The 24,419-nt window shown below is 40.3% G+C and overlaps 1 protein-coding gene and 1 long non-coding RNA gene across 9 annotated transcripts; one reads left to right on the forward strand and one right to left on the reverse strand.

The window, feature by feature from the left end:
* Positions 1-200: 200 nt before the first annotated feature.
* Positions 201-8,839, reverse strand: LOC100697361 (uncharacterized). 4 transcript variants are annotated; one of them, XR_002057979.2, is made up of 6 exons: positions 8,746-8,839; positions 1,866-1,919; positions 1,285-1,698; positions 1,122-1,145; positions 827-986; positions 201-434 (listed from the first exon to the last, which is right to left on the reverse strand). It is a non-coding gene; the product is annotated as an uncharacterized LOC100697361 (long non-coding RNA). The 4 variants fall into 4 exon arrangements; XR_002057978.2 differs by having other exon boundaries at positions 1,866-1,933; positions 8,746-8,838; XR_003216090.1 differs by lacking the exon at positions 8,746-8,839 and adding an exon at positions 2,223-2,276.
* Positions 2,292-18,747, forward strand: trim46b (tripartite motif containing 46b). Of its 5 annotated transcripts, none has more exons than XM_005457226.4 (12): positions 2,292-2,372; positions 6,711-6,972; positions 7,183-7,372; positions 8,039-8,237; positions 8,789-8,935; positions 9,680-9,775; positions 10,115-10,368; positions 11,232-11,353; positions 11,556-11,894; positions 14,861-15,090; positions 16,929-16,996; positions 17,335-18,747. In XM_005457226.4, the coding sequence occupies exons 2-12, from the start codon at positions 6,717-6,719 to the stop codon at positions 17,762-17,764; spliced, it is 2,331 nt and encodes a 776-aa protein (XP_005457283.1). In that variant the 5' UTR covers positions 2,292-2,372; positions 6,711-6,716; the 3' UTR covers positions 17,765-18,747. The 5 variants fall into 5 exon arrangements, 4 of the variants coding, with proteins under 4 accessions (XP_005457283.1, XP_019206186.1, XP_005457281.1 ...); XR_002057976.2 differs by lacking the exons at positions 2,292-2,372; positions 17,335-18,747 and adding exons at positions 2,417-4,298; positions 14,085-14,149; XM_005457224.4 differs by lacking the exon at positions 2,292-2,372 and adding an exon at positions 2,420-4,298.
* The last annotated feature ends 5,672 nt before the right edge of the window (positions 18,748-24,419 follow it).

Consider the following 24,419-nt stretch of genomic DNA (forward strand, 5'->3'; position numbering starts at 1 on the left):
AACAGTAGATGGCAGCATTACCTGAAGGAGGTACAGTGGACACAAACATCAGTGTTATATTCTTAAGCCCATGTGAGAATAGGGGGCAATATGGGTATATCCTAACATGGAACAACTAGTTCAGAGGTGTGAATAGGCAACTAGCAAACATTTCTATCCATCCCTAAGACAAATCAAGTTAAAGAAAAAACAAACGCAGTCTTTGACAGACTTTGTTTTGATGTGAATCCAGGTAAGGCCTATATTGGGTTTCTTTCCACATCAGCAGTGCTTTACTTTGGGAAGCCTTTTGAATCCAGTTCTTTCACGACCTTTTGGAGGGCGTCATGGCTTGCACAGGCGCAACCAGCAACCAGTGAGGCGAACTCTTCAAAGTCCACACGTTTATCATCATTGTGGTCGACACACTTGAAGAGCTCATCTTCATTTTTTCCCTGCAAAGGTGAAACAAACATTTAATAACTTTGAAAATAAGAGCCTGTGAATGTAAAGCATTTACCATTTCTCTACTTAACATTACAGGTGTTTAAGTTTTGAGCCAGTCGTTTATGTTCATTTCATTAAAACAAAACACAAGAAAAGGGCCGAGTTTAATAATACTTTGTTCTTTTAATTAATTAATTTAAAAAAAAAAAATGTATCTCTTGGTTCATGCTTTTAGTCAGGCTGTTATGAGAAATTTGCAAACTCAACAGATTTGTGAGGCTAGTTGATTTTAATGCTAAGCTGTGCCTTAAACATTTACATTGCACTTTAGTGACATCGAGACACACATTTAAGGTTACTGTGATCATTTGCAGTGATTTACTACAGTGTTTTCCCTTACCTCACCAAGTACGGGTAGTTCATCCTTCACTAGTTTTAGAAATTGTTCTTTGGTCAGTTTTTTGTCATCTCCTTGGTAGGACATGTAGACACTGAACATTGCAGCCAATGCCATTTCCAGTCTTGTTGGGTCTGACATTTTTGCAGCGCTGTACAAGAATCTGGACAAGAAATAAAATGGATCATGAAATATTATTTGGCATGCATCGGCAGAGGGACAGAAATGTAGATGGACTGCACTTACAATAAGTCTTTACTTTTTAAAAATGTGATTCTTAACTAAAAGTTTTACATACCTTTCAAAAGGAAGAGCAGCTTCACTGAAACAAAATACATGCAGTTAGAGTAGAACCAAAACCCAGCCAGTTTAACATAATTACAGATGAATCTTCAACCACAAGACAAAATTTGTCTAGTTTCTCTCTAAACAATAAAAGTCACAGAAAAGTCTGCTCCTACCTGGATTCAACGGAGTCAACGGAGTGAAGAGAAAACCACCTCCATAGGGTTCAACAGGGTATTTGTGACACTCACATTGGCTGTTTTCAAGATTCCTGTTTAGCAAGTTTGTTTGCTTTTTTTTTTTTATTTTAACTGCTTCCATCCTGGAGGCCCTCGCACACAGGCAAATTCAATAGGTCACCTTCTACTGCAATCACTAAAATAGGTATAGCTTTCTTATACTTGATTTCTGTTGCAGGACTGGTAGCTTCACTTTTAGAACTGGTTTACTTATAGTGTGCCTACTTATTGTGGTATGGTTGACTTTCCTTTTTGACCAGGTGTGGGTAATAATGGTCTTTCTTTATTGCAGTTATAATTCTTCCCCTGGCCTGGTGTTGATCAGCACACTTGCACAGTTCAATAAAAGATCTGACGAAAGACGAAAAGAAACACTTTCTGATTGCTAGATACAGCTTGAAGTAAAGCGGCTGTTTTGTAATAAAAACAGATTGACCAAGTCAAACGCAGGTGAGGGATGTATATCTCATGTTCATTGTTTAAACAGGAATTTTAATATGAGGGAGTAGTGTACACACCCAACAGAGAGCTGGTTAGGTCTTATTGAACACAGCTGTCAGGAAACTTTCCACCTGTGGAAGAAACACTGAGACATGTGAATAGCTACGGCGGTCTTTTTGAAGAACAAATCAGTTGTTGCTCATTGCATTTTAAATCCAAATAAGTTTTCTAGTAAATTAAAATCCTTTGAGCACCAAAACCAGCATGCACTGCAGAAGACCTCTGTTTATCCGTTTATTTATTTTCAACCAGAAAATTGATTCTTTTGAAAAGAATACAATAGAATAGAAAAGGCTTTTATTGCCATTGTACTTGCAAAGCAAAATTGTGGAATTAGGCTGAATACAGTGTGTGCTGTGACAGCATACTCCAACCTGCCTTCATTTCTTTTGATCCCAATCAGCCACACTGGCAACACCTGGGCCCAGTGTGCCAGTGCTCTGCAAACACTGCATACTGCACTTCTTCATTCGTGCACTCACTCACGCCACTGACAGTACTGACTACACACCCTGACTTCACATGTAAGTTTCTTAGTAGAAGTTCATTATTTCTGTACTGTAAATTAAAGCAGTATCATGGCTGCACAGCTCAGTTGACTACAACTGACATCAGTTTCCTTTAAATTATGAATTTAAGTTCTGCTAATAATACTGAATATGATGTCAAAATATAATGATGGAAACTACAATCAGTTTTATTTCATACATGTGTAGTTTTGCTTGAGCAAAGGAGTTGAATACCTCCATGGCAGACAATAAACATAAAATGATCAGTCCCCGTAAATGATTTAAAGGATTTTTTTTCTCAAGTGTTTACCAAGTGCTTTTGAACAGAGGAAAGGATTTTTGATATACATTTCTAAACATGCTATTTTTCTTAAAAATTTTCTACTTGCACACAAAACAGAATAAGAAAGAAAATAAACAAAACGACCAGTGTCACTACTGAAAAACTGACTTTTTTAACCGACCTCTGTTGGTTTGTCTTTTAAGCTACACAGAATATAAAATCTTCAGCAAAGGTTTGAGCTCACACCTAAGAAAGCATCATGACGACAACAAAATAAATCAGTTTAGACTCGAGAAAAATAATTTTTGATTCCAAGAAAGGAGATGATGGGTATGCAAAGTTATCACTCACTGGAGTGACAAGTATCATCAAGAAATTCAAAGAGAGACACTCGGTACAGAACAAGCCTAGCAGAGGTAGGAAGAGAAAGATTTCAAAGACTCTTGGAAAAAAAACAACAAGTGAGAGATGTGTCTAAAGACTCCAGAACAGCTGCCAAGATCCGAGTGAGTGACTTCACCAAGCTTGGAATCTGCAGGCTACAATATGCTACTTCAGATAGTAGCTCCTACATCCATGTTTTGCATTCTGTAAAGTTTAGTTGTTGAATTTTCTGAGGATCCTAAAACATGAAAAAAGTCATTTCTGATGTTTCTCTTTATTTATTTATTTGTATGTACAATATCTTTGCTTAGTAAATAGCCTTTAGTCAACAGGAGTTATGAAAGAGTTTGTATATAAAACACAAAAAGTAGCTGCTTTCCCAAGTATATTTATGACTTTGTGTTGTTTTACCTACTCTTATGTCTGCATTGCCGTCATCATATATCTTGATTTATATTATCATTGTAGAACTGTTAAATTTGTTGCAATTTCTGCTATCCTCTTGGCCTGATCACTCCTGAAAAATACATTTTTATAAGTCAGTGAAAGTTTTTGGCCTGATCAATAAAAGATATATAAAACTCCCTTTGCCAAAAGCTGGTTGCAGCTTCTATCTTATGACATGATTGTTTTTTTCTGGCTTAAACTGACATCATCCACGAGAGATGTCTTCGACAGAGTCTAGGCCAACGACTCCTTTACAACATTTTAAATCCCGGAAATCAGTTTTAAACCGACAAACACTGTTTTTTCCCCTCTACGTTCTTGAGTTATTAAGGAATGGGTTCCTGGATTTACAGCGATTTTCCCTGTGTTCCGCATCAGCTGAGGGCATCCGGTGCAGGATGGGAAACGTAGGGGGAGGGATGCCTGCGTGAGGAATAAAGCCACAGGCATCTTTTAGTAGTAGCTATTCGGCGTGGATGTACTCGTAAATTAAGAACAAATTCAGATTTTTGTTTTCAGAAAGCGTTTTGTTTAAATGCCTAAAAGCGTCACACGGTGCTTCTTATCAGTCGTTAATTAACGCGCGTAAAAATGTCCAAATTAAATATCTAATAAAAAAAAATAATATTAATATCCAAAACGCTTGTATATTCGAGACATATTTTCGGCATATTTCGCGTTCTTAATATGTGTTACATGGCCATCGGCCTGGACACACCACGATCTATTTCCAGATGATGAAAACAGGGGGAAGCTATGCTCTTAAAATGGCAGAGATGGATTTAAAAACAGCCACATCAGCGATGGAAGCCTTGGTTCGCGCCACCGTAAGTGTATATCTGTGACATTGTGCTGTTAGTTGATATACGCTGAATATAACGTGGAGTATGAATTTGTATTTATTTATTTATTTATTTATTTTAAATAAAGAGTAGCTATCGTGTTTTAAAGGGGAAAACCGAATTATCGGCGTGGATGGCACCTGCCGGAGTGTCTCTATCACATGGGCCCAATCGTTGTACTATCTGTTTCTGATCCTCAATTAAAGTCCACTGAAATAAAATAAAAATAAAACATATTTTTCTTATCATCTTTAGCCAATTAAATATTGATCTTCTTCGATTTTTGCTTTAACGACATTAATGAGCTATAGTCGGTAGCCTACATATCAGACTTGAGCTTAACCTCCATTCAAATGTGGCAATTATAATAACGTCATTAAAAAAATAATAGCATGGGTGCAGACACGTTTCTTTTTTTGGCAATCCGGATGCTCGTTTCCATGGAGACGAGATACAGGACTCGGGGCTGCTGCTGAGACAAATATAAAAACGTGTATCGGTGCATCTGGGAGCATCAAGCATTGCAGGGTTAAAACCTAGAGGTAATTTTTAGACACGGCTCCAACAGAGCGTGGTGGACTGGTCTTAGAGGTGCACACAGAGCGCGTTCAGCAGTCAAAGGCAGTCACGTGCGTTATCTTTTCCGTCGCCATAGCCCGTTTCCTCCAGAGCCCATCGTACCTGCGCCAGGAGGTCGTTGTAATCGCTCAAACCCCTCCCCTCTTTGCACTACACAGACACTGCTCTGATCCTGGAAATGCTGTCATGGCGCCTAGATTCCAGGTGAAGGTAAGGATGCGCTGCTTGTTTTTCCGCGCCGGCCTCAGCAGCAGCAGCAGCAGCAGTGCGGACTGTGCATGTGAGATGGAGGTAGAGAGCCACAGTTTGTAGCTGTGCGCTCAGCCTGCAGGAATCGGAGGTGCTTGAAAATGCGATAGGCTAAGCTGCTAGAGGATGAGAAAAAGACAGGCCAGAGTTGACATTGGAGAAAATGACTGAGGTGGACTGAGGGAGGAAGGAGGTTATTAGCATTAATCCAGTTTCATGCTTCAATGCAGGTCGTCGCTATCCGCCAATTCTCTCCGTGTAATTCTAATTTGACTAAGGTGGTGCTCTCTGCACATTGGGTAGATGGTGCGCTATCAGCCAGTATTTGCACTGATTTTCACATCCGGCTTTATTGTATGAATGTAGAACTCTCCTTTTTATATTCCTTTCATAATATTCCAATTGTTCTACATCCCTATGCATGATCTTTGTGTTTTAACTAGCCCTGATGGTGGCATCATATCATATCACAGTGACACAATCCCCAAATCCCCTATGCAGCACTGTCAGTCTGTTTGCCTTGTCCTGGTTTTGAAGTTAACTCATAATGTCTGTGATGCCCTGCAACCAGTTTGGTAGAAGGTTCTGTGTCAAGGGCATCCACAAAGCCTGTAAAGGGACAACAAATTAAATATTCTTATTCTTAACGTCACTGGACTTAAAATCTGTGTATTTTTCACACAGACCAGGATGTAATGAGAGTGGAATTAATCCTTTATCAGATCAGAGTGACTGCAGTGGTAAAGTCACAGGTTTATGCAACAGTCAGTGTCCTTTTCTGTCAGATCAATGTCCTTGAGCAGAGCACGCGTTAAGTGCTCCAGAGGTGCGAGTTTTGATTCGCCATCCAGGTCTGCTTGCTGTAGTTTCACAAAGCGAAGGTGCTGCATTGGCAGTAATGTATAGAAAAAGACAAATGCATTATCAAACCTGATTTTGCGTGCTAATATATTACACATTATTACATATTTTTACAAAATTGCGTAGAAAGAATTTCTGAGTCATAAAGAAAATGGCTCATGGTCACATACATAGCTGTGATTTAAGAGATGGAAGGTTGAATAATTAATGCCTCATCTTAATCCATATTTAACAAGATTGGCACCCTGTGTTGCCTGTGTGCGACATCTTTTTCACATTGCTAAGTATTTCTCAGGGTATCTGCTGTGAAGCTGTTTCCCCTCAGTTATACATCTGCAAGTCGGACTGGTCTAAAACGTGAATGCTGTTCTGGTACTGAGTAAAAATAAGTCTATAGAAGTAAGAATCAAAACTCTTAAGTGTAAAACGACATTTGGCTGAGTCATACTCTTAATTTTGCATCTTTATGCTATAATTGGATCGTTTTAGATTTTAATCAATTCCATTGCCATTCATGTTTGAGAGCTTTTTCTACTGCCTGCAAATTTTAGTTCCATTTATTCAAGTTAAAAAATTTTTGTGCACAGTCGGTCGTCTGTGTGCTGCATTCCTAAACACATTCATCTTCGGGATGTCTGGATACTCGGCCTGTTTTTCTCTACAGCACCATGTGCAGATAGTCATCCTTTGCTTGTTTGCTTCCAACAGTCTAACATGAAGAGCCTGGAGCATGAGTTGCATTGCCCCGTGTGTAAGGAAATAGTCAAACAGCCTGTGGTCCTGCCATGCCTGCACAGCGTCTGTCTCTTGTGTGCCTCCGAGGTCTTGGTAGCAAATGGATACCCGCCTCCAGAGCTTCCACCAGAACCCAACTCACCAGCCTCCACACCCAACACCCGTTCACCTCGTCAGGCACGCAGGCCCACACCTAAAAATGAACAACGGCCCATCGACCGCGTGCTGCGTTCAGGTTTGTAGTAGCTCTCTCCATTTATAACCTAAACTAAATCTTACAAAGAGAAGAGGGAGGGTGTTTTTGCTTTTGTCAGTGAGGCATTCTTTCTTTTTTGGTGTAATGGGATTGCATTTTCATGCCATTGAAAAAGAACTGGAAACCATGATTTTCCTTAAGTTTTTACTTTTTTCTTTGTTTATAACTGGTTTTACTTTTGTGTTTAAGGTCCACACCCCCCTTCACCATCCATGCCAAGGTCTCCCGGTTATGGGACGTACCCAGGTAGACGCCGTAAGGAAGGTCCACCCTTGGTGATGATGTTCCCCTGTATCCCCTGCGGCAGAGATGTTGAGCTGGGAGAGAAAGGCCTTACTGACTGTCTGCGCAACCTCACCTTGGAGCGTATAGTGGAGAGGTAAGTATAGACTCAATCTGCAAACAGAAGATTGGGAGCTGTGGCTCAGGTGGTCGAGCAGGCCATCTCAAAGTCAATGGATCGATCTCCAGCTCCTTCAGATGAATGAATATTAGAAAAATGACCGTGTATGTGACTGGGCGAATGAGACTTGTAGTAAAAAGTGCTTTCCGTGTTTTACTTGAGCAGAAAGATTCTATGAGATTAATGACAAAAAAGTTAGATAACCCTACAGAGTGATGATGTCCATCAGTGCTTATGATGTTTATGGACAAATGTAAATAAGGAGAGGACTTGGACCTGAAAAGCAGAAGGTATGGGAACAGGTCCAAAACTTATTGTCAGTATTCAGCAGCTGAACCAGCACTGAGCATGCACTGCAACATGCTGTAGCTACCCTGGCTGACTGCACGTTTCCACAGCTTTCCATTCATCACCTGCTCATTACCATTTGTCTCAAGCTTACCCATGGGCTCGAATCACTCTTTTTTTTTTTATAAACATTTGTGTTCCTTTAATGAGAATTTATTTCATGTCCAAATATTCAACTCATTACCATAATCCTTTATTTGCTTGGTTGCCAGGTCCCACATCATAAAAAAAAAAAGGTGGAACAAGCTCAATAACTTGAGGCTAAATCAGTCTGTCTTACCTTACCTTTCTCAGGTACAGACACACGGTGAGTCTGGGCAGTGTGGCTGTGATGTGCCAATTCTGTAAGCCGCCTCAAACTCTGGAAGCCACCAAGGGCTGTGCTGACTGCAGGTCTAATTTCTGCAATGAGTGTTTCAAACTCTATCACCCATGGGGAACGCCACGGGCGCAGCATGAGCACATCCAGCCTACACTCAACTTCAGACCAAAGGTAGTGAAACACTGACACACACATACTGTTCATCCACATTGGCTTGTGATAAAATAAAGTCTAAGTGATAGCAGACATGAAGTCTTTTGTTGCACTTTTTAACAAGACATGGGTTGCTGAGGGTTTATAAGTATTGATTGTATATGTTGTTAAATAAGTGGTAAACTGAGTGTAGTTATATTGCACTGCATTATATAGAAAGTGTGATTGCCATGCGAAGCACAGTTCAAGTTGGATAAAGGATAGTAATTGTACATTACTGTAAGACTGCATGGATGGAACAGTTATGGTTTCTTTCCATGTGCAAAATATGGATTTCTGACCCACTTAGATTGTAACAACACAAGAAGAAAATACAGAGACCCCTTTACATTTACTTTACTTTTGTTTTTCAGAGCTCTCCGCTGGCTCTTGGCTGCTTAGTAAAAGGCAAAGCAATAAATTACCCAGGCATCCTCACACTTGTGTGCTACATTCCTCTGTTTTCTTCCACTCAGTAAAAACGTACCTCAGATTAAATTGTTCTCATCTGTTTTGCCTGTCTCGCTCAGGTGCTGACTTGTCCAGAACACGACCAGGAGAAGCTGCAGTTCTATTGTCGGTCATGTCAGCGGCTGCTCTGCCCCCTCTGCAAACTGCGCCGCATTCACACCGGACATAAAATCCTCCCAGTGGCCCAGGCGTACCAAGCGCTGAAGGTTTGACTCACAATCTGACATCTATCTCTGTCCCGCACAGTGAAAGGTTTACTAGAGGCAGGAATACACACAAAGCAAACATGTAGTAGTGGAGCCAGCGTATATGTGAATAGTGTGACACCCTCCATTTCACACATTTCACAGTTTAAAATAATATATTATAGTAGTCAATGACTGCTTCTCTGCTTCCTCTGACAAACAAACTGAAATCAGCTGATTGTAGCACAATGCAAATGCAACCGATAAGCAGGATCGATCGGCAGGCAGACTAACAATTCCAAGGAATTGGACTAGAGAACCGGTTCTTGATTCCCGTCCCTATCTATCCTTCCATCTTCTTTCACTTGTCTGGAACACCTCACCCAGGTGCCATCTGACAAGGTCAGATAAACAACCTCAACTAGCTCCTTTTTATTTGGAGGAGTAACGACTCTGCTCCAAGTCTTTCACGCAAGACTGCAGAGATAATATTCTGAGCTATCAAGGAGGAATTGTTCCGCCACTTAGACTTAGTCTAGATTTCTAAAATAGTTTTGCACTTCTCTAACATTTGAAATGCAACCACCGAATGCAATGAAGGTAAAGATAAAAATGATGCTGTGCTGTTTAAAAAGCTACAGTAATGCAGCTTTAACTGTTAGACAAGCATAGTGTGCAAGATAATGCAGATGTGTGGCTGTGTGAAACTGATAATCCGTGTGCATTTGTTGTTTCTGTGTCGCGTATTTGGTGTTAATTTGACAGGAGAAGATTACAAAGGAGATGAACTACATTCTGTCCAACCAGGACACAGTTCTGGCTCAGATTACCCAGCTGGAGAGTTCCATCACACAGACTGAGGTGATTAATACTTCTGGCCCACAAAGTCTCCCTGAACATGGGATTAAAATCAGTCAGCAGCTACTGCAAGTATTTGTTCAGCGTGGCTGTTTAGGATTGGATACTATGTACAACTACTGCATGTTTCATGCATGATCCAACCTGTTTGACTCTTTTACAGTAAACCTGTTACCTACTATTGCTGGCATCCCTAATCATATAATTACAAACCTATGTAACTCCAAAAATGTGTCTTTTCTCAAAGTGTTTTATTATGTTTTTTGGGCCCTTTTTAAGAATGTACCAGCAGAAGCCTGATGTTAGTTCTCCAAACTTGTCTTTGTGCTTTTTCCTCACCAGGTAAACAGCGTGTCGGCCAGAGAGCAGCTGGCTCAGAGCATCAGGGATTTGACGGCCGCTCTCGCCGAGCGTCACGCTTCACTCACCCAGGCTCTGGAGGGGGCACGGCAGAAACGAGGCGAGGCACTGGCTGCTCAAGTGGCGGAGAGACGTGGTTTGTTGGAGCACGCTGGGCTCATGGCGTTCACGCAGGAACTGCTAAAAGAAACAGATCAGCCCTGTTTTGTGCAGGCTTCTCGCCAGACTCATAACAGGTTTCCCTTTTTGTTTACGTTGAGTAATCACTCTCTGATTTGATAGAACAGATCTTAGATTAGCGCTTTCTTTTTTTTTTTTTGAGGGGAAATCTTCAGAGACTTCTCTTCGTGCATTCTTCTCTGCTTTGTTTGGCTTCAGGGTAGAGGAAGCAGCCTTAGAATGTATAGGAATCATAACTTCATTGGTTCCAATATAGGATTCATGTTTTATAATGGACTTGTTTTTCAGCTGATCATCTTGCCAAATAAAGAAACAGCATAAGCAGTGTTGTCAGTAAATCCAAAGAATAGCACAAAATGTGTGTATTGTCAAAGTTTCCAGTACCATATTTTTATTCTTGGAGTTGCTTTGCATGAGTCTTATTTATATAATACTAAGCCCCTTTGTTATTTTCTTTCTGTAACAAGCTGTTTTAGCTCCCTTGCACCTTTGGGCCTACATTCTTATGACTGGCTGCCTAATTTATTAAATTTACTGGGATTATTTGTGCAGACCCTTAACTCATAATTTGAAAGTTCAGTTTATTGTTGCATCTGTTATTGTAAAAGTAAATATCCATCAGAGAGCGGGCAGGGAACACCCTGGCTAGGTTCAAATGTAAATATGTGAAAGGGAATAAGGAAAGCCCCACATGCAGCACAGTATCTGGAAATAAAAACTGAAGGGATGTCACTAATGTGCTGTTTATGTTTTTTTTTTTATTATAATAGAATTATAGATTAAAAACAGTCTTATCTTTTATTTATTAATTTATTTTCTTTTTCATACGTCCTTTAAAACTGTGAGTCTTCCTCACTGTCCCTCCTGAAAGCCTTTGTTGATTCCTCTGACGCCGCTCTCTCTGTTTTCACTGCACTAGGCTGAGTAAAGCAATTGAGAATCTGCAACATTTCACACTAGCGGCCGATCCATCATTCAGACACTTCCAGCTGGACGTCTCCAAAGAACTTAAACTCCTGACAGAGTTGAACTTCATCCAGGGTGAGGAGGGTTCTAGTTGAATGGTAAAAAAGATACGAATGAAATAGAGTAAGAGCGGGTTTTCTATTGACTTTCTAATTAAACATTCACTGTCTAAATAATTTCATACCAACTACATATGAGCGGGTTATATAATTATTATTATTATTACATATGTAACATAACTTAAAAATTTGATCTAATCATTATGTTATTGCCATAGTGCCCTTGGCTCCAGTGATCGATACCCAGCGTAGTCTGGCCTACGACCAGCTGTTCTTGTGCTGGCGACTGCCCCCGGAGTCTGCACCATCCTGGCACTTTTCTGTAGAGTATCGCCGTCGTGGCGTAGTACCAGGAGGAGCGTCCAGAGGTGGGATCAGAGGAGGACTGGCTGCTGCACGCTGGGGCTGGCAGCGATTGGACGAAGTGAGTGGAAGCAGCGCTGTGATTGACAGGTTGGAAATGGACAGCGTGTACGTGCTGCGGGTGAGAGGCTGCAACAAGGCGGGCTACGGAGAGTACAGCGAGGAGGTGTACCTGCACACCCCGCCTGCACCAGGTGAGGGTACACACCGAGCTTCTTAGTTGTCCTTATTAACAACTGAACAAGAAGACTTTGTCACAGTGTAAACACACCCAAACAACATGGCTGTTTGAGGAAAAACGAAACATGTCAAACTAGTTTGAGGTGAGGTTGCTTACATGCATGTCACGGATTATCGTGGGAAAGCAACCACACCTTGAAACTGAACTACAACCAGTTTTATACCATATATATTTTTGGGATTCAATGTTTTATTTATAAGATAAAAAAGATCTTATCTGCCGACTCAACATTTACCCCAATTATAAATCATGACTATGACACCAAGCAATCCAGCTTTTGCAATACCTGCCAGTGAGTGGTTCTCCCAGTCAGTCCGACTCTGGAGGACTTTTGTTTTAATTCTGCCAAACTGGAGGGTTTTGAGTGTCGCACTACCACAACCATGTTTGACTGTTGCACAGAGCGCTTTTATGTTACTTTTAACCTTGGATTTTATGAGCAGCAAACCTTCAAAACCTTCCAAAAAGTTCAACTTTAGTCTCGCCAGTCCACTGAATATTTTCTCAAAAGTCTTTGGGATCATCAGTAGGTTTTCTGGCATTTTTTTTTTTTTTTTGGCTGGCCACCAGGTTAAAGACTGGAGGAGGACTCTGTGGTTTGTTGATGGCCCAAAGTCTTAGAAATGGCCTTGGTAACCCTTTCAAAACCGAGAGAAAGGTCCTGATTTTGTTTCTCATCTTTTTCTTTAGATTGTGGCATAATGTGTTGCTTTTTCAGATCTTTTAGCCTACTTCACTATCAGACAGCTTCTTTTTAAGTCGTTCTTGATTCAACAGGTCTAGCAGTAATCGGGCCTGGGTGTGGCATGTGAAATTAAATTCATCTGTCCAAAAAATGTTGTTAATCAGAGTTAATTAAGGATTTAACAAGGGAGATAATTACTTTTTCACACAGGTCCAGGTAGCTTTTTCCACTTTAATTAATGAAATCACTATTTAAAAACAGCATTTTGTATTTACTCTGATGATATTTTTCTAATATTAGAATTTAATTGATGATCTAAAACATTTAATTGTGATAAATATGCATAAAACTAAGAAATCAGGAAGGTGGAAAATACTTCAACAGTACATTCACAGCACTGTACATAATCTGTAAATTTGTTAGACAAGAGTCACATTTTAAGTCACTTGAAAAGCCATAATGTGAAAAACAGTTGCTTGTTATGTACATTCCACGAGTAGTTTAATTTACCTGACCTGTGATAGGATTCCCTTGAACACCTTTGGGTTAGGCTCTTATGCAGAGCTGGTTTAAAGGAGCAGTCCAACCTGATTTTAGTCGCAGCTCCCAACATGGAAGAATCGTCAGGAGACTCTTAGCACACCTTAATGAACTGCATGTGTTTTAGTATCATTCACATCTTGCAGGATTAACAATGTGCGCTGTACGAACCATAATCCCAAAAAGTATGGAAATATTGATACCTGAAACAAAAGCAAATGCAACAAATAAATGAATAAACAAGAAAAATGGTGTAAACACAAACCCCACTTTCCTTGGTGAAAGCTTTATTATTTGGACTTTATTTTCTGATTTATTTTGCCTGTTTCTCTCGCCATGCAGGCACATTGCTTGTAACAGAAACACAGAAACTGGCACCAACATTAACTTAGCTCACAGTAACTGTGCATGCTGGAGGTAAAACTGTAAGAAAACATACCCAGAGCACACCCAGTAAACAGTTCTTGGCTCACAAAGTCTTTTGTTGCAGGCATTTTGTGCCTAAGGTGTTTTTTTGTTTTAAAAAAAACAGGCATCTCTGTTACTCTTACAAATATGTTTGCTGTACCTAAAGACCTCAAGCTGTTTAGACAGTATCAAATATAATTACTCAGAAAAGGAGATATAAATTGGGATGGTTTATCCCTCTGTTGAGTGTAAAATGCATCATACACACTTGACACGTTCACCACATCGCACCCATTTTTTGTTTTTTCATTTAAAATGAAAGCATTGGAATGCTTACTGTGGTGAAATGCTTAAAAATCCATTCTCTTTTCTTTTCTGTCATTCCAATTTTCCTTTTTTCCTTTCTCACGTATTTCCACTTCTCTCTCTCTCTCTTCACTTTTGAACCATCTTCACTTTCTTACTCTTTATTTCCTCATCTTTCTCTCATGTATTGTTTCCATTTCACAGCTTTCTACTTGTCATCCTCAACTGTGCTACTTCCAAGCTGCCAAACTACTTGCCTCCTACAGAACGTAAGAAGTGCACTCATACGTATCCTCTCACCAACTCTCTGTACCCCATACCACTAAATTATTTGGTCCCTTCCCTGTTTCTCTTTACGGTCATCCCACACATCCTCTGTTCTTCCACCCCTGCTTAGACACCCACTCATCCCTCCGCCTCCCACTTTACCTCCTGTAACGAGATCTGTCTGAGTGCTGATGAGGTTTGCGGTTTGTTAAGACCTGAGGCTTAACAACATGGATCTGATTCAGATCTAGGGCTTTTTAACTATCGATTTGAGTGATTGCTGAATTCCTTGTGTCCTTGTTGGCTGTTGTTTCCTTCCTGCTATTGCGTATCTTCCCACTGTACTTCCTGTGGAAATACTGCGCCTAACGCTGCCAAAGCTTCTGTATTTTACTTCCTGAGTCATCAGTGCGTTGTGTGGACCAGTGTCCTTTTCTCTTCCAGTGCTGGTGGAAGGAGGTGCATGCCTGCTCTGTGGTCCTCTCCCTCTAGGCTCTCCTCTCAGCTGCTTCTTATTCTCCTCACTGTTTCTCTCTTTGCTGTTTTCTGATTGTAAATCTGTCTGTCACCTCCTGTCACTTCTAAAAACCCCCATGTGTCGTCTCTGTATGCACCTGTCCCTTTGTTTTCTCATTTCTCCCTCTTTCTTGCCTCCATTCTCTTCTTCTCTCCCCTCCCTCTGCTGTGTCCTCTGTCACACTCTCTCCTCCCAGTGCTTAACTTCTACCTGGACTCTCGCTGGGGTCTCCATGCCGACCGCCTGGTGGTCAGCAAAGAGCAGCGTTGTGCCCGCAGCGTCCCTGGTCTCTCTCTGCTGCAGGCTGCCGACCACGCCCTAACTTCCTGTCACCTGACTTCTGACCTACTTGTAGGGGATGTAGCCATTACACAAGGACGGCACTACTGGGCATGCTCAGTGGAGCCTGGGTCTTACCTTGTGAAGGCAAGTGAATTCATGTGTATACATTTCAACAATCATTGGTTATTATTATTCTTTGGCTTTTTTTTCCACATCTTGTCTCTGTCCCGTCTTCCTCCCCTCACCCCCAACCGCCCCCACTCCCTGAGTCTGGTTCTGCCAGATTTCTTCCTGTTAAAAGGGATTTTTTTTCCTCCTCACTGTTGACAAAGTGCTTGCTCATAGGGTTTAATCTGATTGTTGGGGCTTTCTGCTTTCTCCATATTATTGCAGGACCTATACTTATAATATAAAGTGCCTTGAGGCCTTATGATTTGGCACTATTTAAATAAAATAAATAAAAATAAATAAAATTAAATAAAATACTGCTTAAGGCCCCAGGTCATCAGATTAAGAAAGACTAATAAAAACAATGTGGTCTGTGAAACTCAAGGAAAATAAAACTTTTGAGTTTTTAAATCAAGACTTGACTCGGCCAAATAGATTTCTTTGGGCAAATTTCAGAGCCCTGGGGTCCTGACTGCAAACTACCTCTTAACAGTTTCTATTTTAGTTTAAAGAAGAGCCCTAGAACAGACAAAAGGCCTCTTTGTCCAAATGATCTCAAAGTACAAACTGGCCTGTATGATACCGAGAGGTCCAAGATGTAACTTAGAGAACTTGCAAGCCATGAAGTTGTGTAAGCCATGAACGGCTTTAAGGGTATTAAAAAAATCCTAAAATCTAAATTTAAAATGTCCTCAGAGCCGGTGTGAGGAAGGTTCAATGGGAATGATGTGTTAATGAAGTTAAAGTGTGATTTCATCAGTAAGTTCAATCTTCTGTCATTACATTCAACCATAATGAAATGTTTGAATGAAATGAAAAAGTGTGTGTAAATGTGTCTGCATTTAAACACACTGTCTGCCGCCTTCCTTCTTCAAATGAGCCCTAAACCTCTTATAATGGTGACAGGAATCCAGAGAACACATAAACCCACCCCCCAGACTACAAGCAGTTTGTTCTCATTTTCGTGCCTCACTCTTGCTCCGTTTCCAATTTATTCACCTCTCATTAGTCGATGGGGATCTGCCTTGTCTAGGAGCCGCCGCCAATCCCCTCTGAGGCTTTCCCCAAAGTGCAGCCTCAATTCATACTTACGCCATCTGCTGTTATCTACTAGAAACGCTGTCAAATCTAAATGAGGAAATGGTCCCAGCTTGTGAAATAACCAAAACCATTTTAATTAATATACTGAAACTAATATACCTAATAATTGTAATTCTCCTTTTCTCCATGGCTCTATTTAAAGGTCATATAAACTCCAGAGTTTTAACTACTTCATTTATTTTCTTAATGCCTATTCCAGCTGTTATAGATGGAGAGGCTAGACAGGTTGACACACACAGAGAGGCAGACAACCATTCACACCTATGGACAAATTAGAATTGCCAATTAACTTAACTTACTTGGGAAGACGTCGGAGTAGCAGAAAGGCCCCAGCCAATATCAAAAACTTGAGTATTTCCCCCCATAAGGGTGACATACAACAGCTTCCCCTGTATTTTTAATGATGGGTTTTGATACCTCAGTATATATATTAATAAAGATATTGTCTGATGAGCATTAGAATAGTTTCCAGGTTTTTATCAAGGGTAGCTGCTCAGTTCAGAAAAGAGCTTCAATGGTTACTCCTATTGTTTAAGCACATGGTAGCACATTTAGTCAGTGCACGTTTTTATATCAAGAAGCTTAGTGTGAGGCTTTGGCCTTCAAAAGGAAAAAAGAAAAAGAAAAAAATGGATAACTTAAATAAGGTTTGCTATAAAAACGAGTTCTTTATCAATTACACAACGGTTGTTTCTTTTTTCTTTTTGGAACAGGTGGGAGTGGGCCTGGAGTCCAAACTGCAGGAGTGGTTTCACCTTCCACAAGACATGGCCAGTCCCCGGTGAGCAAAGAAAATATGAAAGTCACAGACAGCTCCAGATCCAGCCTAATAGATATTACTTCCAGCAGTGATGATCATGCACATTATGATTTACTACAATATTAATGCTTATTTATGTGTGTTTAGGATCCACTCTTCAAATAGGATTACAGATTAGGTTTAATTGTATCTACTTAATATAAACAAAATCTTAGGTATGCAAAAAGTAGGAGGGTCTAAATACTTGACCTGCAAACATTTGTAACACGTGCTGTGACTGAGACGCCACGAAAACTAGTTTAAAGAAAGAAAGACAGTGGTAAGAAAAGAACTTAAGAGCTCTCTCTCTCTCTCTGCAGCTATGACCCAGACAGCGGCCATGACAGCGGGGCAGAGGATGCCCTGGATTCTGCGCCGCCCTTCTGCTTTCTGACTATGGGGATGGGTAAAATCTACCTGCCGCAGCACAGCTACCACCATCAACAGCGGGACCCCATCACCAACAGCAACGGCCATTCATCGCCCGCTGGCCTCACTTACCCGCTGCCGCCCCGGCTCGGTGTGTGCCTTGACTTTGAGAAAGGGCGCGTCACGTTCTACGATGCCCATTCCTTGCGGCCTCTTTGGGAAGGCCACGTGGATTGCTCTGGCCCCGTGTGCCCCGCTTTCTGTTTCATTGGTGGAGGGGCCCTACAGCTGCAAGAGCTGGTAGCCAATCGCAACGCAGATCAGACTCCGGTCAGACGGGTGACCATCCAGCCGCGAGTTTCCAATTTAAATAATGGCTGATCTGAAGTTGGTAATCTGGAATGTATTTGGTTAATTTGTGAAGTATTTACAAAGCTAGAGCGAAAAGTTAGACATCTCAGCGATTTTGGTTTGTATTTAATTTTCTTCTACAAGAAAATGTTTCTATAGCAACAAATATGCAATGTAATTATGTTTCTTACATTTTTGTTACATGCAGTTTTGCAAGAGTTACTGCTTAAGTAGTGTCTGGACTATCCAGCACCTGATATGTAATTATATCTTTGATGCTTGCACTTGTAGCCAGGCTATACTGCATACATTTATAAGGCTAATGTATACATAGCTTCACACAGTGTCGTCTTTCATGTAGAAGCTTTTATTCTGTCATTTCGTGTCCTTAATGTTCCTCTTTTGTTTCAGAGATATGAACATTATGTGAATACAAAAGAGCTTTTATTGCATCTATAACTAAATCTGTGTTTAACCACAGCTAATGCTAGTCATTCAGCCATTATGATCCCAACCAAAGTGATTGTTTTTCTGGGATGTAAATGTGGTAAATTAGAGGTAGAGAGGAACAATGAGGCAATACTGTAATTAGAGGCTCCAATTATACCTCTGCTGCACAGCTAATCACTAGTTTCCACACTTCTGTTTGTGCATCGCTGTTTTGGATTTCAAATAGTCTGATGTCTGTGTGTGTGTGTGTGTGTGTGTGTGTGTGTGTGTGTGTGTGTGCGTGAGTGAGTGTATGTGTGTGCATTTGGGTGTTTAATTCCCTGTTTTCGGGGGCGTGTGGCTTGACTGATAACGGCACCGACTGGCAGATAGTGAAAACTTGTTTTCTCGCACACAATACTTTTGATTTTTTTCCCCAACCTTGCTTGATTGTAAGTTAATGAGCAGCGCTTCTTATGAAAAGAACAGAAGATTAACGTGTAAACTTCGTCTGCTGACAATGTTTGCAAAAGAAAAATGGATTAAGGAAGTAAACACTGAATAAATTCAAATTGTTTAAATTATTACAGACTCACCTTCTGTTTCATTGTGTTGCCGTGGTTGTTAGAATTCAATCAGCGTTTCAGACTGTTCTTAATCGGCTTCTTTACTGTGCCCCGGCAGTGAAACGTTAGCGCTGTTTCAGCACTAGGGGGCAGCAGTACCCCGTCTCTGAGCAAAGCACTAGAGACATGTAGTAGTTACTGTAGTGGTCTGATTACATTTATTTGGAAAGGAGAATCACTAAGGCTGTTCCCCATATATTATTTGGTATGTGATACTGGTAAACAAATGACTGAAATGTGCTGGTAAAAATTTTTTCTAACCTTCTTAAATACAAAAATAAATATTTGCCTTGTCTTTCCTTTTTTGCCATATAAAGAAAATATCATGATGATGAAGGTGATGAAGAAGAATTAAGGAATTGTCAAATTTAGTTAAAAAAAAATAGATACAGTTGCGGATGCTTCTATTAAACAAATCTATCAAATTATGAGGCCAGCTTATGTATACAACCAAATGCGATTCAATTCACTTTTATTTATATAGCGCCAATTCACAACTACAGTTGCCTCAAGGTGCTTTATATTATAAGGTAAAGACCTTACAATAATACAAAGAAAACACAGAAAACCCCAACAATCATATGATCATATCTATAAGCAAGCGCTTTGGTGACAGTGGGAAGGAAAAACTCCCTTTTAACAGGAAGGAACCTGGGGAAGAACCAGGCTCTGGGAGGGACGGCCATCCGTATGACCGGTTGGGGTGAGGGGCACAGAACTCTTTCAGAGTTTTTTCTACTCTTGGATCTACATGAAGTGTTTCTAAAATGACTATTGATGTGATGGTGAGTTTGAAGGTTGTCTGTTTCAAGTTGCCCTGCAACAAACTGGCGACTTATCCAAGATGTACAAACCTCTCACTCTCACCCTACTATACCTTAGCTAGGCATCAGCCTCCCACGAACCTGAATTGGATAAGTGGAAGAAAATGGATGGATGGACGGATCTGTATGATGTCAAAAAATGGGGATAATCTCTTTAAAATGGTCACCTTGGACGCATTTCTCTGACTGTCTGAACACAGCAGCCCACCCACATGGTGTTCAAGCTCTCTGTTTTTGAGGGGCAGCCAATCAGAAGAAAGCTGGCATAAAGGGAGAGTAGCAGTTTGTTTCAGACCAAGTCTTGGTTTAAGACGGATCGTTTAGAAGTGTAAGTCATGCAAAGCTACTTTATTAAAGGGAAAGATTTAAAAATGAATTTTAAAATGAGCATGTTTAAAATTCACAGCTCACCACATTAGCATACTTGTGGCATATATCTACATGTGGTTGTTTAGCATAATACAAATTATTCATCTATTTGTTAAGCGGCCAAATTGATGCCAACTCACATTCAATGTACACAAGTGGCCTGAAAATCTTGAAAAACAAATGCACATGGGAGGACACAACCAGAGAGCAGCCTTTGGACTTTAAACCATTACACCTCTAATGATTTGCTACACTTTGGCCACTGATAGATGTGACATTAAATCATTCACTTAACAGCACACAAACCTTTACACGTTGGCTGATCTAACTCATAAAGTCTAACCGGATCACTCATGCCAAGTTCCTGAACTCCACAGAAAAAGCATTCACTGCCAAATGATCTCTTGGAATTATTTGCTGTAAAGGGTGTGTAGGATGTACCAGTAAATCAAACTTTACTGTTTACACAAATGCAATAAAAAGTTAACTTATAACAGACATTCTGTACGTGCCCTTTAGACCCAGGCTGCTGCTAACATAGTGACTAAGACAGGAGTTTACTCCGATAAAGCAAAAAGGACGCCACCTGTTGGTTGAAACAGACTGGTGACTCGGTAGATACCTCAAATACTTCCAAATGTTTAGATGTTTGCCCCATCCTCATAGAAAATAATAGGCTTGTGTTTTTTTTCCATGTTTCAAAAATAACATCCCTGCTCATGAGATTCTTTTGGTCAATGAAACAATCGGGGTGAGAGCAATGAATAGAGATGACCATCTGCTTTTGATAGATGTATTAACACCTCACATGTGCAGGCACTTAGCATTCCTTATGTAAATGTAATGTAAATCACTGCCGTTTACCTTTTATGAGCTTCAATATGAAAATCCACATATGTGTTTAATTGGACCCACATTCAAGGGGAAGCTGTATGGGGATTTGGGATTGCCTCGACCACAAAGGGAAAATAAAAAATGAAGGAGAAAAAGAGAGATTGAGAGAAAAATAATAAAGCGTATAGCCTTGACACAAGCCAAGGTTCTTTCTTTCTTTTTTTTTAACGTCCTTATACACACAGATAAAAATACAACCTCCAAAGGGAGATTTAGCTCTGATCCCCCATGATATAGAAGAAGTGGAATGTACTGTAAAGTATGAATATGGCCCGCGCAACCCTCCACCTACCCCCCTGCTTGCTTGCTGCACCTCTCTTCTTTTAGTCCAAATCTGTAACAGATTGGGTTTAGTCTGACTGGAGGTATGCAGCCACAACACCACATGTAGGGGTCTGCATAATCCCTCCTTTGAGTATTAAGCACACAGCATGGGCATTCTTTTAAAGACCTGGCAGGAATTACTAATACATAATCTCCATGATCATCATTTAGTACAGTTCAAGGGGAGAGGATGGGGGTGGGGAGGAGGCAATCATTTGAATTTATGAGGGATCTCGGGGGTATATACAATCTGTGAGAGACAGTGTGTGGTGCCATCTGGAGAACACATAGGACTCGGTCCGCTGGAATCCCCAAACCCAACCAACATGGAGCTGAACGTCATGTTCAAGAGGCCTGAGATGTTTGTTTAATGCACAGAGTGGTTTCTATAGCCTGAGGGGGAATACATTGTTTAAGAGGAGCCAACTTAATGCTATTCTACTGAGTCAAAACTATTACCATGGTTCTTTGTGATGGAGGCCGGCACTAAGAATTAAACAGACAGGGGGTTGAATAATTTTTAAAAAGACATCATTATAATGTCATTATAATCAAAATTGATTTTGCCAGCTCCCACCAAAACACAGCAGCAAAACTTTTATGTAATTGAAGAAGTACATTTATTCTTAAACGTCACCGGACAAACTTTTTATATATATGCAATCACAACAGGCGATGAGTCCTCCTCCATGTGACACAGGTTATTTGGCGAAAGGATTGAATCACACTCAGATCATTCGCTTCTTTTACTGAGTTTGCGCCGCCTTTAAATTTAATAACGCTGCCTTGATATTTTTCTTCCAGACGCAGTGATTGCTGAAACATTTATGTTCCTTTTACTCGTCCATCCATCTCCACATGAGACTAAATGGAATTAATAATATACAACTTCCTGCTTTTATCGCATTGATGATCTAAATCGAGGTAGGAGGGGGAGAAAAAATCAATCAGCGAAATGTTGGCTAAGAGGATTTGAGGGGCATAGCGGGGCCATCTCTCCTCACTATTCTAAATGAGGGGTGACAGTAATGCTTGACGGAGCCCATATGGCCACTTTAACCCACTGCACTGCAATTGTGAGGGAAGACACAGGGCTAATTCAATTTAATGTTTACACTCCGGTGGCATATCCCACTCTATTGGATTTGTTTACTAAGCTTTGTATTCTCAATTGAATGATACAATTAGCATTATGCAATGAGTGTGTGGTGGAAGGCGTGACACATACTGCATACACCGCACAGCCCTACAACTAGCATGTTTTTGGCATGATACTGTACGCTACAGGCCTAGATGTTAAGAGTTACCACTCCCATGTACGTCTGTTAAATATAAAGCTGAAGCTTTTTCTTGGCTAGAAGTAGTGACTCCTTAGAGAAGGAGCCTCAAACATATGGAGCCAGAGCCAGGCCGCCAAAGGATCCAATTGGACCCAGCGCATGGTTTTGCAATGTGTAAAAGTGCAGCAAAGTCATTAATAATTACAGCACTTCAAAGGAAAAGAATGCTATTGCTGAAAATTAGGTGATTCCAGCATTACTGCAGAGGTTGGGAATGTCTGGGTAATTTTACAAGTTTTGAAAGATGTTGACAAAAGTTATTTGACTCATAAAGATGTAAAATTTGGTTGTTGTTTGGTTCTAAGCGGCCTACTTCATGTGAAGATGATCGAATGTGAAAAAACTGAGATGTACTGTTGAATTAAGCTTAGAGTATTTTGTTTTCAATGAGACACTTCAGGCTGTTCGTCGTCTGTTTTGTAAAAAGCTGGTTCATTAAATGTGAGCTTTTTAATGTTTCATTTCACTGGGGAAATTTTCAAGGTTTTTCGTCTTATTATCGTCATTATTATTTTATACATATTATTATGCATGGGTTTTACAGGCCAGTGAACTGGGACTGCATGTGGTCCATGAATTAAAATGGGTTTGACACATATGACACCCCTGCCTGAGAGTCCTTTTTGAAACCGTGAGTGGAAACCTCAGGTATACACAGTGGCTGTTTCCTCCTGTTAGACACAAGATTTGATCTTTTAATTTAATTTTTGACAAGAAAGTAAGCGACTGTATTTTGCATAATGCTAACTATCACTCTAACCTCTTAAACCAACAATGTGAATGCCTCACGTTGCAGATTGATTTTACGCTGACCTGAAAAGAGTGGTTCACTGGTTAGAGCCATTAAAATCCCGTCTTTTCAATCAAGTGAGTCAAGTGAACCAAACTTTATTGCATAGCTTTTGGCCCTACACTGTAAAATGTAATTCTAGCTGTTTGTTATTTCAACATATTATTCTATATCAGTTTGACGATAGATGACTGAAGTTGTTGTTATAACATAGAATTACAAGTTAAAAACGTCCCAATTACACCAAAAAAAGCTAACTTGAAAACTCATGTCCAGCTAAATCAGCAACTTATGTGAACTTGACAATGTGGGTAAGTTGAGCACAGCAGGATTCAAAACTGCCTCACGTGACTGCTACCGAGGTGCATCATGGGGAATTGGCGGTTAACGACATGCTCACTTTACTTGGACGTTTTCTAATCGTCTTCTTTGGAATATGCTTTCAAGGTGAGTAACATTGGTTATAACTATAAGGAAAGAGAGCTACAAAAGTTGGAACATGTTTTGAATTTATGGCATGATGTGTGTTTTTCTCTTTTACCGAAATGTTTGCTTTAGCTAATGTAGCTTTAGCGGACAAGGTCCAGCTTGTATGTCATGACCAAACTTGAGCTAATAAACTGACACATGGCCTTTTTTATGGGTTTAATGTGGCACTGACCAAATCACAAGTATTGTGCCGCTAGCTTTAAGGTTGTGCACTCACCCTGTTGCGATATTAGCAAGCTAACTCAGCTAATTAATAAAGCTTATTTCATATTGTCTCTGTACTTGTAAATTTCTTTCAAGTTCACAGGCTGTTGTATTTTGGTGGAAGTTCATTTTGGCAATATTTCCAATAACTGACTGGATTCAAAAAGAACTTTTTGGCAGGACTCGGATGCTTGTTGTCATCTGTTTACCCCTATGTAATCACTTAAGTTGTTATTAACTGCTGCATGCTAAGCTGCAAGAGTGCACTGAGGACTGAGACAAAATATGGTCTACAAACCAGCATTATATTAGTTGTTATCAGATAGTCCTCCAGTGTGTTTATTTTTTGCTTTAATTCTATTGTGCAGTTATTTGTTACCCTGAAATGCTTTATGC

Source organism: Oreochromis niloticus, linkage group LG22 (genome assembly GCF_001858045.2).
Source record: "Oreochromis niloticus isolate F11D_XX linkage group LG22, O_niloticus_UMD_NMBU, whole genome shotgun sequence".
Lineage (NCBI taxonomy): Eukaryota > Metazoa > Chordata > Actinopteri > Cichliformes > Cichlidae > Oreochromis > Oreochromis niloticus.